A 15,674-nucleotide genomic window follows, 5' to 3' on the forward strand; every position below is an offset into this window, starting at 1 on the left:
GACACTCAAAGAACTGAAGTTACTTTGCACTTGCTTCACTTTTCAACCCCAGAAGGTTGCCGCTTGGTTCCTGCAGAAAAATGATCAAAAAGTGGATCTTTGAGCTTATAGTTTATCCCTAAGCAACAGAAAAACACAGAAAACTCTCAAACTAAAACCGGAATATTAGTCAACCGAGGTTACGTAAAGAGGATGTTGGAAAGATTGACCAAACCCTGATTATACAAGGCTCTGCCTGAGACACAATCTGACCATCTGAGAGGGGAAAAAAAAGAAGAGCACCCACTCTTTTCATATTTCCAGAAACCCCCTGCCCTCCCAAAAAAAGATATATAAAGTAAAAGTAAAGGAAAATATTTTTAAAACTGGTAAAAACAACTTTACTTACACATGTTAACAACAACTTTATAAAATATGAAAGTGTTGCTTCACATCCATAAATAAAAACTGACGGTTATTGAGTTATGTATTAATTGTCATATTATGTAACACCTCAGGTCGCCATGTTTAAAGAATGAATCTGCTTGAATGTCTCATAGAGTCACTAAACTGAACCTTCCTGATGACCCAAGACCTTATCTGAGCACACCCAATGTTCAGATATGTTTGACCCGTGCATGCACATCATGTGAGTATTCGTTATCGGGTCATAAAGGTTACTTTAAATGTCCAGACAGGATTACAATATGATCACTCTCATGAGAGGTGTGTCTGTTTCTGCTGAGTCATGTGTGGCTGAACTTCACCCCAAACTTTTCCATCTGTGTAGAAGCTAAACCGTTTAGATGTTCAGTATGATTGTATTTTATATCATGCATGGTATACGTTTTTAAACGAGTATTCTCTGATATTCTGTGAAGACTTTATCTTATATTTGATACTAATTGGTTCGTATCAGTCTTTTCTAAATAGATAGATGGATACTTTATTGATCCTGAGGGAAATTCTGACTTGAAACATTTCTTACATCTAAACAATACCCGCTGTCCCCCATCCCATTTTAACCCAAACGAAGATTTAAAGAAAGAAAATGTACATAACCTGTGCAGGAATACAAATAAATAACCTATGTACAATTTATCAATCTATCATGGCTTTGAAATCATTTTCAATAGATCGATATTTGACATAAATTATAAAAAAAATGAAGTGGTAAAATAAATCCATCCATCCATTATTTATCCCACTCATCCCGTTCGGGTCACAGGGGTAAACAGATACAGTCACTTTTAAAATAACAAAATGAAATGGTGAAACACAAAAACCACATTTTCATGAATAAACCACATTTTTAAACATTAATGTTCCAAGTTTATACACTCAATAGATTTAATTTAATTTATGATTAGAGAAAAGTTTGAAGTATTTAGTATATCAGACATCTTTATAATCAACAGATTTGTTGATAAATTGTTCTTCGTTAACAGAGAGGGATGAAAAACAGCTGAAAAGGAGTAGTTTTCCTCTGTGATGTAATGAAGAAAAATGTAAATATAGTTGAAAAGTAGGCCTTTCATTAGTCAAGTCAAACTATTAATAGCATTCACTGATCTTTGTTGGCATAATAATAATTTTAGCTCTTTACAGGCTCTGATTGGTCCCCTCTCCCTGTTACCAAACTGTAACATTCACTATTACGTCACCCTCGTCATTCTCGTTGCTCCAGCATCTCGCGCTCACAGACGATCTTCGCATGCGCCGGGTGTGGGCGGGGCTTAGCGGGGGTGTCGAGGAGGGCACCGGCTGCGAGGTGGTTTGTGATTGGTCGGATGGCCCGGCTGCTGTAGCGGTATATAATCCTGAATGTGCAGCTCTGAGCCGCAGATGGAGGTTTGCGTAGCACATGTACCGAAGAAAGCGGACAAAAAGCGCGAGCAAGTCTGCGGAATGAGGGAGTGAGAGGCTGCAGGGGAAGGAAAGAAGACACACACTGGTTAATCTGTATTCTGCTAGAAGGTTCTGGTAGCTGGAAGAGGACACAGAAAGCCTCATCGCCAGGAATTAAAGTGAGTAACCTTCATCTTGGGTTCATATAATGAAAAGGTGCGTGCGCATGCGGGAAATGGAGTGTGTGTGTGTGTGTGTGTGTGTGTGTGTGTGTGTGTGTGTGTGTGTGTGTGTGTGTGTGTGTGTGTGTGTGTGTGTGTGTGTGTGTGTGTGTGTGTGTGTGTGTGTGTGTGTGTGTGTGTGTGTGTGTGTGTGTGTGTGTGTGTGTGTGAAGCTCAGTGCGTGCAGGTCTCTGCTCAAACTGACGCGATGTGAGTCATTCAGTTCACGGCCGGTGGGAGGGTCCAGGCTGCACACACACACAAGTTACATATTCAGACAATCCTTGTTTATTCTAAAACTCGAAAAAAAAAAAAAAAAAGAGTCCCATATGTCTCTAAACGTATAGAAATGGTTCAAAGATCGTTTATTACAGGTGAAAGCCCTGCACTAAAAATACACTTAAAGTAGATCCAACACAGTTAAACAGTCATTATGCATTCAAACCAATCCATGCATTAGTGTGTTTATCACTTTAAATCTGGAGCTCAGTTGACACTTTGTTTGCACCCTTGGCATGGTTTGAATGTCATGGTGTGAATATCTGGAAGAACGATACGATGCTGTTACATAAGAGTTTGTTAACATTTTCTTAAACAGATTACCGGCAAATTATTCATTATTCTTGTTCTTAAATCGGTTCCATATCTTTACTGATGCAGGGACTGTGAAAGAGGGATGCAGATGATGTGTCTGCATGAATAAACAATGTCTTTTTTTTAAAACTTTATATGTTTCTACAGAGGCCTGAAGAGGACATGCACGGACACATTTGACTTCACTTGATGTCGACTTTCTTATCTCAAGATAACAGTGCTGTTCCTGTGATATCGAGTTAATTTTAGACGTTTTCTCTGGAATTAGAAATAAGACTGAGGTTCTGTATTTTGTACTCTCGTCTATTAAAAACGACCGATATTAAATCATTTTAAACACATGTTATCGAAAACATTTTGACAACCTCGCGCTACAAAGACTTTATGAAAGACGGGGAAGTTAAATCTATCTCCCGTGCGCGAATTCAAGAATTAGGGCTGCAAGCATAAACTAGTTAATGGTGATTAATGAGGGGCTAAAATAAATGCATTTTGTCCCTTTGGGTGCACCGCAGGTCCGCCTCCTCAGTGTCTCCCTGTAGACGCAGTGATGGAAAAGAACGACATTGCTGCCTCAAATAATGGAGTTTCAAAGATGCAATTAATGGAGATTAATTATGGAAATCTAGCGATGACACTTGATAAAAAAATCTAACAGTTTGACAGCCTTATCGGGAATAAAACCTAACTTTGTTCAGCTGAATTTAATGGTCATTTTCTTGGCTCCTGCTGTGTGTTTATGCACGTGATTTACATCCCTTTAGACGTGTAGAGTCAGGTACGTCAGCCGCCTTTAGAGGATGAAACAAGAGAAGGAGCTTTTATTTGAATGGTTCACCTCCGTTAAACTGGAATAAGGAAGCAGGAACTCTTTTTTTTTTTTTTTTTTTAAAGATTTATTTTTGAGAGATAGGACAGTGGAGAGAGAGGGAAAGGAGCCACAGGCTGGACTTGAACCTGGGCCGCCCGCTTTGAGGACCATAGCCTCCATACATGGGGCACTCGCACAAAACACTCTCATCGTACCTTGTGACATGAGTGAGCGGAGCGGGGTCGTTTCCCTCCTCTAGTCGCTTTATTTAGAGATATTCTAACAGACATGAAGATCTGAAAAGTCTACGATATTAAATTAGAAAATGTTAAGGTGTAAAAAGTAAGGTGAAAAATGGAGAGTGAGAGTTCAAAACCTCAAACAGTTCAGTTTACAATCAGAGGAAAAAAAACGGCAAATCCTCGCTTGTGAACGTGTAACCTTCGTAGAAAAAGCGGTTCCTTATGTTTATTAGGAACAATCAGGCGTCCTCTCTGGACCTCTCGGTGGCCTCCGCAGAGTCCAGCAGAGTCCAGCGTGCCAGTGATTAAAATCTCATTAGCCGTCTGGTCTTGGCAGATGGGTGGGGCGGCCTGCCCGAGGATGATTTCAGGACGACGTCTGTGCAGGTGACATATGGAGCGTCTCAGAGAGAGAGAGAGAGAGAGTGTGTGTGGGTGGGTGGGTGTGGGTGTGGGTGTGGGTGTGGGTTACAGGCAGAGTCAGAGCGGCGTTATGTAATGGGAAAGACGACCAGCTGGAGCAACCTGCTTTTTGTTTTTACAGAGAAAAAAAAAAGAGAAGTTGAAAGTGGTGAAATTCATCAGTAGAGATGTCGAAGAAGGCAGCGAGGGTTCATTTTGATTTTTAAAAAAAGGGGCGACTGTGAACAGCTTTTGTGCGTTTAAAGTCGTGCTTTACTTTGTGAACCTGGCTTTGAGGTAACGTGCAGCTCGTGTGATGATTTGTGAGAGCGAGTGGCGGATTTAAAAACACACCTTGCATCATCATCATCAACATCATCATCGGAGGAGGAAGTGAACTATTGTTTGTAATGGTTGAGGTGTGCATCACAAAGAATGATTGTGAACGCCGCCACACACAGAAACGCGTTGGCAGTCATGCATGCACACGTGCCAAGGGCGTGCTGTGTCATCGCTGGAGGCGCTGTTATAAAGGTTGATCAGGTGAATGAATGTTTGAACTCCTTTTTGATCAGCTGAGATGGCGTTCATGTCTCAGATATCATTCTCCGTCCACCGTCATCTCAAATAAAGACGTAAACAAGCCCCAAAAATAATTCTTAAAAAACAAACGAGTCATCCTCCACTTAACATTCAATTTAATTCAGACTGTTTTCTGAATCCCTCGATGGGCCGCTGATTGGGAGCAGCGTTCACATACCAGACAAACCAGACTGTTTATAACATCAACCTCATCTCAGTGATGTCACCCATTGGTTTTTGAAGCTCAACGATGGCGATTGCCATGTTGGAAACAATGTCTCCAACTTTGGATCAATCTAGACACATTTTGAAGAGTCCAGCCTCCTGACAAACTTCTGTTGCAGGAAAAGCTCAGCTGAATGTGCACGTTTTATCACCATTATTCTTCCAATATCCGATATTTTTCACCACGTTTTGGACGATATCGATGGATTTCCTTTATTTTCAAAAGTCTCATTCAAACTGGTGTTAACATGTTATTCATTCTTTATTGTGAAGACTCACAGACAGACTCAAAAATGAAAGAATAAAGTTTTAAAAATGTAAACGTTCCCAGGGCAAAGTCAGAAGAAAAAAAATCAAGTTTGGGGTTTCCTGTAAAATGTCTCATTCATTTGTTGTCATGCTGTGATTGGCCGCCTGCTGAGAAGACGGTCGGTCTGTGAGCGACTTAAAAAACGTGATCTGAACGACCTTAGAGTTCATCTCGGGTGGAGAAAGATAATAATCAAAACACCTCGTCCAGTTTCCATGCTGGTTTTCAGTCACGAGTTGGGCAGGCAGTGTGCAGGAGTGAGCGCTCCATGTACAAAGACTGTGGTCCTTGAAGTGGGCGGCCCGGGGTTTGAAGCTGGTGAATGTCTCTCTCTCTCTCTCTCTCTCTCTCTCTCTCTCTCTCTCTCTCTCTCTCTCTCTCTCGAGTTTATCACTGTCACCCACCCACCCAATTTTGGGTTGAAAATTGCAGGGAATTTGCTGGCAACCCCATCCCACCCCTAAAGGCTGACTTTACATGAGTTGGATTGACGTGTGCGTAGAAATAGAAATAGCATTGAAGCTGCAGAAGAAATTCATCTTCCACACCTTTCCACGAGAGAACGGCAAATAAACAAATCAGATGCAAAAGAGCCAAAGGTATAAAAATACACTTGAAATAAAACAGGTGTGTCTAAATAAGACTAAACGAATGAAGGGAGAAGACAAAGACTTTCATTGGCTGTCGGGCTTTGAGGCTTTTTACTGTAAGTCAGGCGTTGGTCAACTCCTGGCAGACAAACTCGACGTTTTCTGCCAAAGAATGAAGTAAAACCAAATGATCCTGTCAAGCCGAGCCCTGAAGGAAACTGGGCTAGTGGGGCTGCACGAAGTCATGTACAGTCTGTGTGTGTGTACAGTGTGTGTGTGTGTGTGTGTACAGTGTGTGTGCGCTCTACAGTAAACCCTTTGGCAGTGAAGCAGACCCTTATCTGGGCGCCGCGCCAACCTCTGCACTGCCCTTATGTAACCTCCTTTATCTTCCCGACAAGAATTTCGTGGCTTCATTCCTTCCTCTTTCTGCATTTTTTTTCTCTTCCTCCCCCCCCTCTCTCTCTCTATCTCTCTCCATCTCATTTTCTTTATCGCTGTCCACCTCTCTTTTCGCTCTTCGCTGTAACTCTGTCTCTCCATCTGCCTGTGTAAGCATGACTCTGCAGTTTGTTTAACCGCCGTCTCGCTCTGCAGCCACTCCCCCCCCCCCCCCCCCCTAGATCAGAACTGACATCATGGTCTGTATTATGTTTCACCGTTTCATGTCCTCCTGCCAACGCCAGACGCCTCTTATACCGTGTTGCATTCAGGACTGTTTACATGCTCACACACACACACACACACACACACACACACACACACAGTAACAAGAAATAATCTAGTTTAAAGCAGAACTGAAGACTGCGTTCTTGTAAAATCTTTGTGACAGTTTATGAATTTATCCAGACAGTGTTTTGTGTTTTTTCATGAAACTTGATCCAGACGTTGGCGTCACCTTTAGAGGGTCAGATTAAATGTTTACACAGGATCCTGTTTCTCAGGCGGCTCTCTCATGTTTTTTTTAAAGCCCTGACACCTTTTGTGTTGTATTCAGATTTACCTTTAGGAGAGGAGGCGCTCCGCTCCGGTCCGTCCGTCCGTCTGTCCGTTTGTTTGAGCACCTTGTGATGGAACACGACCTGAACGCTGCAGGCCGACTCCTCAGGCTTTGTGCATCATATGATCGGCTCACTGAACGTGTCGTGTTGTTTGGCCGAGTTTATGCCTGTTATCATGTGACACATACATGATTTATTACTCGAATTTATTCTGTGTGGGTTAAAAGGGCTTTTCATAAGAAGTCTTTACAAATTTAGACTAAACCGAGAATCTAAACTTGATTCTTTTTTTGGCTTTCATGGCATGTCGAAGAAATATTGCGGCAACAAAACTCGTTTGAAAATCCTCCTGATGTCAATCAATCAATCAATTTTTATTTGTATAGCGTCAACTCATAACAAGTGTTATCTCGAGACACTTTACAAAAAGCAGGTAAAATACCTTTAAAAGACCTTACTTATTGTTATGTTACAAAGATCCGGCCTATCCATCATGAGCACTTTAGCAAAGCAGCAAAAGTTACAGTGGTAAGAAAAAACTGTCTTATTAAAAGGTTTCCAGTTGAAAGACAACTGATTCTACCACTGAGCCACAGCCGCCCCATACTTATCAATCGTTATCAAAGCACTACATTGCTTTCTTAATTGCTGTGAATCAACTTAAGGTTAATTATTTTTCAATGCAATCTCAAACCCACCATTAACAGATTTTATTACAGGAGGTTGGGTCTTTGGGATTCGAACCCAAGACCTCTGCGACGAGTACTATTGCCTCTGTACATGGGCGCCCCTGACCATTGGTATTGGTAAAGTGACCCAGTTTTGAGATCTAGTTGTTTGGATTGGGGCGGCTGTGGTTCAGTGGTAGAGTCGGTTCGATCCCAAAGCAGCAGGACCAACTTTCAGTGAAGTGTCTCGCTCAAGGACCTTTCTACATGGCGCCTCTAATGGTTTCTATTGGACGCATTTCTACATTTTAAGTGATTTATTAGACGTTTTAAAAGTGATTTTCAGTACAGATGTAACAATGCCTCACAAATATGGACAATTTAAATTGATTTGAAAAAAATATATATTTGCAATACTCTTTTTGACCAACAGAGGGAGCGCTCTGCTTTTTGTCCTCACTTGTTTGACGTCTTTAGCACCTTTACAACCTTGTATTCAAAGAGTAGTACTTATTGTTATAAAGAAAATGGATGTTATACAAAATCATTGTCAAAGAATGGAAATTAAATAATCATAATTATGAATAAATTATCTTCAATTTCACGTCTTTTTAAAAAAAACAAAAGAATCGTTAAAAGATCGTTTTGTGATATATACATCGTATAGGGGGTTGATAATCCAAACACTTACGTCGTTAATTATCCAGATTTATAGACTCATTGATTTTTTTTTTTGTTTTCTGATATTTTAAAGCACATCAGATCTCCTTCTTTCATCTCTGCTGGCTTGGATTTACTCCCCTGTGGTCACAAAACACACACACACACACACACACACACACACACACATTCACTTTGTGCCTTGTATTAACCGTCATATCTTGGTCTCTTTGTGTCTTTGTTTGCTCGCGGTCATGTTGCTATGTTAAATGAGGTTACCATGAGGTCAGACAGACAGGGGAAGTGTGTTCGTGTCTTTTGTGTGTCTGTGTATGTGTGTGTGTGTGTGTGTGTGTGTGTGTGTGTGTCAGAGGTCAGTGGAAATGTACTGACTCATGACGGTTTAAATGATTAACTGACTCCCCCTTCCTCTACTTTCCTCTCCTCTACATAATGATGATAACATTAATGACACAACAACACACTATAAAAACAATAAATCTCCCTTCATGTGGCGTCTGTGTATTTGTTTTTTGATGAGTCACCGTCTTCTAGGTTTATGTGTAGCTTACTCTTTAATTGTAATGACTTTAATTGGTGCTTATAAAGTGACTGTGCAGATCTGATTCACCCTCACTCCACTTTCTCTTCTGACAGCACGGTGGTGAAAACATCGACAGCAGTGAGGTGGCAGAATTATTGATAAAAGTTTTAATAATAATTGTTCCGGTATTTTGTTTTTCTCCTCAGTTAAAATGGATCTTCACAATAAAGAAATTCTCCCTGGAGAGACTCTACCTGTGGTCATCATCGGTAAGACACAAACACACACACATGCATTGTCATGATGATTATAAATCGTTTTCATCAATGAAGTTATTATTTTTGCCGTTCAACTCTCGGCTGGTTTCCTAAAAAGAGAACGTGTGATTTCCATGAGTCACCGTGATCAGACTAAAACACTTTGACTGCTCCTCACACGGCCTCTGAAGGTGTGCCGAGTCATTGGGAGGCCCTTAAACCTGCTGAGTCATGCTGCAGTCCCATTGATTTTATAAATCCTTCATGTGCTGATGTATATTTGTAATGCATGCTCATCGCGTTCTCTTTCTTACCTATTCCTTAATTCCTTATTTTAAGTCACCCCCTTTTTGTGCAGATGTAACCATAGCAACCACTTGATGTGGGCTCAAACAAGGCGATGAGATCACTCACCTCCCCCCTCTCTCTCCCCCCCCCCTGTTTCCAAGGTAACGGCCCTTCAGGGATCTGTCTGTCGTACCTGTTGTCGGGCTACACCCCCTACCTGTCACCTGAGGCAACACATCCCAACCCCCTGCTGAACAGCAAGCTGGGAGAGCAGCCTCACCTGTCACTGCTGGAGCAGGTAACACAGACACACACACACACACACACACACTCAAACACAAACGCAGACACACACACACACACAAACACACATGCACACACACACACACACACAAACACACATGCACACACACACACACACACACACTCAAACACAAACAAACACGCAGACACACACACACTTAAATACACACACACACACACACACACACTCAAACACAAACGCACACACACACACACAAACACGCATGCACACACACACACACACACACACAAACACAAACAAACACGCAGACACACACACACTTAAATACACACACACACACACACACACAAACACACACTCAAACACAAACGCACACACACAAACACACATGCACACAGACACACACACACACATACACACACACACACTCAAACACAAACAAACACGCAGACACACACACACTTAAATACACACACACACACACTTAAATACACACACACACACACACTTAAATACACACACACACACACTTAAATACACACACACACACACAGGATGTTTCTGTGTTTTCAAGTCAGTGTCTAGAAGTGTCTGCTCTCTCTCCTTGAAGGATCTGGAGTACCTGTGCGAGGGATTAGAGGGCAGGTCGTCCAATCCCGTGGCGGTGCTTTTTGACTCGCTGCTGCTTCCCGACAGCGACTTCGGATTGGACCACACGTCTCCGCTGGACTGGCGATACGAGCCGCAGCGAGCCATCCCTCACCTGGTGCTGGGGAAGGGTCCACCCGGAGGAGCCTGGCATGTAAGAAACCAGCCAATGAATGATACTTTGATTGTTGAGATGCAGGCGTGTAACGGTACAGGGAAGTCGCAGCTTGGTGTGTTTGCATAATAAAGCCTCCTGACACGCTTAAACCTCACAAACAACAGAGCGTTTGTTTTGGACCTTGAATATGCAGACGTTTTGATAATGTGTGCAAACAGGCTTTGTGTCTCCTCGTCACCTGCTTGTTTGCACACGAGGACAATGTGATGTGCACATGACTCGACGAGGCGGACGTGACCGCAGCTCAATATTTGAATAAACAGAAGAGATTAATCCATGGGAAAACTCTGAAACGTTGCTCTCTGTAGAAGATAAATGCACATGACTGATAAATACAGCTGAGTGATTTGTGTATGTTGTTGTTCTCAGGCTATGGAGGGCTCGATGCTAACTCTGAGCCTGGCTAACTGGATGGAGCTTCCTGGACTCGGACTGAAGGACTGGATGAGAGAGAAACGCAGGTTTGTTATTGAAACACATGAAAACTGAGTAGATGTTATATTTGACACAGTAGGAGTTATTTAAAGGAAAAGTGTGCAACATTTTCCACATAACTAAATCAGAAATCCAGTCTATCCTGTTTAATGTCTCTCTGAGTCCTGACTGTCTACAATGAGGGAGAAGCTTGAGTCCCACTGGCTGTGTTGTTGTCAGAGCCGTGTTTACATGGACGGGACGGCCGGCTCCTCCCCTTGTGTATAAAAGCTGTTTTAGTCAAGGACTAGAGAGAAGAACATACTCACTGATTATTTGGATGTTAGTAAGAGTTTTTAGATCACTCTCATTCTGTGTCAATTTAAAAGTAATCTGAAGCTACAAGCTAACTAAAGAGCGCTAACATTAGCATGCTAGCAACAATGCAGGACACAGGTGATTGCAGCTCGAGCCTAGGTCGATATTATCCACCCTTTGCGCTAAACTCCTTTTGTGCAAATGCGAGTGGAGAGGGGTTGGAGGTGTGTCTGTGGAGGAGAGCGGGAGGCTTCAGTATGGAGGAGGTGTGGCCAAACAGAAGTTTGTTTTGGTTTCATGCTGGTGATCAAGGGCGACATCTACTGGATCTAAAAGTTACACATCTTCCTTTAATTACTACATAAAGAAAAAGGAGACGCAGAGGAGGATGTGCGATCATGCTTTACTCTCCTCTCAGATTGTTTAACACGCCTTTAATACTTCCTATTCAGGACTTCTTCAAAATATTGAAATGTACAAAAACAATACCATGTTTACTGTACAAAATCTGTTCAATGATTTGTTAGCCCTGATAATGTCTCTAATATATCCTTCAATGTCATCATGTCTTTTTATGTATTTTGTATTAAAAGTTAATTTGCTGTTTATTTTAATTACAGAAATGTACGTAATGACCGTGCCACACCAGCAGAGATCGCCTCCTACTACCAACACTACGTTTCCCAGATGTCCCTGGAGCAGAGCTTTGCCTGTGGAACCACGGTCACCTCGGTAACCAGGCAGCCGGGCAGCCATGACGGGTCGCCGCCCTGCTGGAGGGTGACAGGCCTTCAGCGCAGAGAGGGGGAAGAGCTGGGAGGTAGGGTTAACACATACACTCCTGATAACATGATATGGCCTCTTTGCCAATGCGGAAGTGACTTAAATCTGCATTCTCTTCACCTCCCGTTAGACGGCTCCTCCGTGTCAGAGGAAGTGCCTTTCTCGCTGTTGGCCCACAATGTGGTGTTGGCGACGGGGACCCACGACATCCCGGCCAGGCTCGGCGTCGAGGGCGAGTCCCTGCCCTACGTCTGCCACTCGTTCTGGGAGCTGGAGGCGACCATCTCTCGCGGGGAGCTCGACCAATCCTCAGACCCGGTGCTAGTTGTGGGGGCGGGGCTAACAGCAGCTGATGCAGTCTTGGCAGCACACCATCTCAACACGCCCGTCTACCACGCCTTCAGACGCTCGGTCAACGACCCCGGCCTCATCTTCAACCAGCTCCCAAAACTCCTCTACCCAGAGTACCACAAGGTGAGAGAGGCGTTTGATGACCTGATAGAAGACCAGGTCCCCGTCGTTTGGAGCTTCATTGAGTTAAAATGTTCAAAGAATATCAGACAAATCTCACAAATGTTCTTCTTCTTCTTGATATCGTTGTTCAATTGAACTACACATAGCATTGATAAAAAGGCAAATATTGCCATTATAGCGTTGTATAGCGGACTCTGTTGCTTCGCCCGCCACTTGAACGTTTTTTTTTTTACGTCACGTCTCACCTCAGGAGACACACCCCCACCCCCCCCCTCCAATCTGACAGGGATAGTCTCCCACTGTGAGGAGCATATGTGAACAGCCAGGTCAGGAGAATATCCGGAGCAGTCCTCCTGAAATGATCTAGATATTTTCAGGAGTGCAGATGTGGAAAAAGTAGAACACTCAAACTAACCTCCCTTTCTGTTCTTCGGCCTCCAGGTTCACCAGATGATGACTCAGCAGCAGTACCAGCCGAGCACGCCACCTCAGAACCACGCCCAGAACCTTCATAACTCATCAACCCCTTCCTCACCTCCAACCTCCCCCGCCTCGTCCTCATCCCCTTCCTCTTACCCGGGTTATTTGAGCTTCCCGCGCTACAAAGTCGTAGCGTTCCGACCTGATAAGAAGTGTGTTCTGGAGTCAGATTCTGGCCATCGAACCGTGGTCCAAGTCTCCAAGGCGTTGGTTCTGATTGGCGCCCACCCCAACCTTTCCTTTCTGGGTGACAATGGGCGTCCTCTTGGTATTTACCCAGAGGAAACGATCACATGCCGGAGAAACCCAATTGAGGTTGACCCGTTCACAAACAGCGTGGTGGCAGCAGACGGACCGGGCATGTACGCAATGGGGCCATTGGTTGGCGAGAACTTTGTCAGGTTCCTGAAAGGAGGGGCGCTGGCTATCGCTAGCGACCTCACCAAGAGACAAAGGGAGAGACGAGAGAGAGGACCGGGATTTGACCACAGAGAGGTTGATAGACAGATGGTTGGACAGACGAGTCACCACACATACAGAGTCGGAGGTTTGTGTTCTGGACTCATAGCAGGTCGTCTGAAATATGAGTGTTGAATGGACTGAAGCAACGCGACCTTACTGATCGGATCCAAGCTAACGGGTCGAGACAGAACAGGAACTGATGCAAACAAAAGAGACCCGGGTCATGTTTCCAGAAATCCCAGAGTAGGAAAATAAAATGCGCTGCTAAGTTGTTTCATGAGTGAAACAGGCAACAAACGACGACTGGACTTGCACTGGTTTGGAAGGATCTGATAACTTGCAAGAGCTGCTGTAGACCGGCCGTCGTGCTGCTCAAATCCTAAAGACTTACAGGTCCTTCAAATAAATGTACATTTGAGGGATTTCAATACACTGAAGTTAAAGACACTATGGAGAAACAATTTAGTGTGTTTGGGCCGGCCACATCAAAGTTAAGTGTCGACATTGAATGATACCGATATCCACATCAGTTATTTCAGAACTTGAAACTATCGATAAATTGGTCAGAATATGTGTTGAACTTGAACATGTAATGTAGAACTTTCAATGCCAGTCTCTTAAATAACTATTCACGTAACATTTACTGAAGAGAACAAATGCAGTAAAAAAAAAAACCCAAAAAAAACAGTGCCCTCTGGTGGTCAAACAATGCAATGACAATAATCTTTCACTATGACCGTAAACATATTTGTCATTCTGCAAAGCAATCGCTCATTAGTGATACAAATGTTCATCATCAAATGTTCATTTTCGCCGTTACTGTGCTGGTTTCTTGGAGCCAGAAATTACCATATTTGGACGAAAGGTTGGAGCTTGGTGGGAGAAAGTAGTTAGCAAACGTCGCGTTCTTAGCGTTTGCTAGTATTAGCTTGGTAAGCTAAGCGATTTTGTAATTCAAGTTAGCTGTGATATTATCAGGGATGCTAGATGTGGCTTGCTAGATGTGGCTTGCTAAATGCACTCACCAAAAAAACTTTTGAAAAGACATTTTTGGGTTGCTATGGTTGCGCCTAGTCAGTCACAGGGTAACCACGCTCTTGATCCTACCCAAGAGTCTCATCTGTTTTACTCTAAATGGTAAAATTATCACAAACCATAAACTCGTTACAAAAACATTTACCGTGGTAATTAATCCGATATGTCGATATTTTACCATGGACTGATTTTTCACCCAGACTCCCCCTACTGGCCATTTGAAAGAATGCAGCTTTTCAGAACTCCTTCATTGGCTTCCCTTTGCAGATTATGAAGACGCTTCTACTTCTCGTATATACAGTCTATGATGCCATTGTTACACTAATATTTACTGATGATACTGGTTTGTCCTAAGATTAGGATGGACGGCTAGCAAGTAAAAGATTTATTTAAAAAATACTGTATCAAGAGTATTTTAAAATGTATCACACACATACACAATCAACCAGCTGAACTGAAGCTCGCTTTGTATTATTTACATCCTAAAGTAAACAATAATAAGCTGTAAATAAATATGACCTGATTACATAACTATTTATTATGGATGAGGAACAACATAATCAGCATAAGAGGAAAAGGAATCTGAAAAGGGTGGGACGAAGCGTTAAAGAGAAGGCAGAGAAACACAGGAAGGTGGGACTAAAAAGGAGGTAAAGAGAAAGTAAAGGATGAGAAATGGATCCTGGTAAAGCGAGTACTTCTGGTTCGGTTTTTCTATCCCTCAGAGCGCCGAGGTTACGGCAATAACTTCCTGCTTTTAGCTCTTAATAATCTGCCAAAAGGTCACACATTGCCTCAGTCTCACTCGATACACGATGGACTTCATGATCAGGTTTCTGTAGATCGAACTTGATTCTACTGTCTCAGTGAAACTGCAACACTACTCACTTCCTGCTCGTGTTTCAAGGGGATTCTTGTCCCTGTGTTCTCTGTTTGCGTTTGTATATACCGTGGTTTGCTTCTGTGTGAATCTAAGGTGCTTTATCTTTTAATGTAGAGATGATTTTTTTTTTTTTTAGTCATGTAACTGGCAACTGTACCTACCTTCAATCTGTAAATGTTTGATCACAACATGATGGTTTTATACTTGACAGGAAAGAAGCAGAGAGACATATATTTTTTCTATAATTCCTCTGATTAAACGTGTTGGATTAGAAGGCTTTGTAATGTATGAAGTTGGCAACATGAACCTTTGCTTGCATCTCAATGAACCAGTGGCGGTGATCTCCTCTTCTGTTAATGAGTCAGGAGAACAAGGAAATATCTCTTTTACTTTGGTTTATGATGAGAAGTCACACAAGATTTATTCTGCAGTTAAATTCAGTTAAATTTTACAGTTTGTCTCCATTTAATCTCCATGCATGATTATAAAGTGTTGTAGTCGAGACCAGACAA

At 42.7% G+C, this 15,674-nt stretch overlaps 1 protein-coding gene across 1 annotated transcript; it reads left to right on the forward strand.

Moving 5' to 3' along the window:
• Window positions 1-1,802: 1,802 nt before the first annotated feature.
• osgn1 (oxidative stress induced growth inhibitor 1) lies at window positions 1,803-13,929 on the forward strand. The gene is given in 9 exon segments (XM_061041328.1): window positions 1,803-2,006; window positions 8,884-8,946; window positions 9,384-9,520; window positions 10,098-10,289; window positions 10,683-10,774; window positions 11,666-11,865; window positions 11,959-12,302; window positions 12,744-13,243; window positions 13,245-13,929. Coding segments are annotated over 8 exon segments (1,629 nt in total). The 5' UTR covers window positions 1,803-2,006; window positions 8,884-8,888; the 3' UTR covers window positions 13,351-13,929.
• Window positions 13,930-15,674: the final 1,745 nt, after the last annotated feature.

Source organism: Labrus mixtus, chromosome 7, assembly GCF_963584025.1.
Source record: "Labrus mixtus chromosome 7, fLabMix1.1, whole genome shotgun sequence".
In the NCBI taxonomy this organism is placed as follows: Eukaryota; Metazoa; Chordata; class Actinopteri; order Labriformes; family Labridae; genus Labrus; species Labrus mixtus.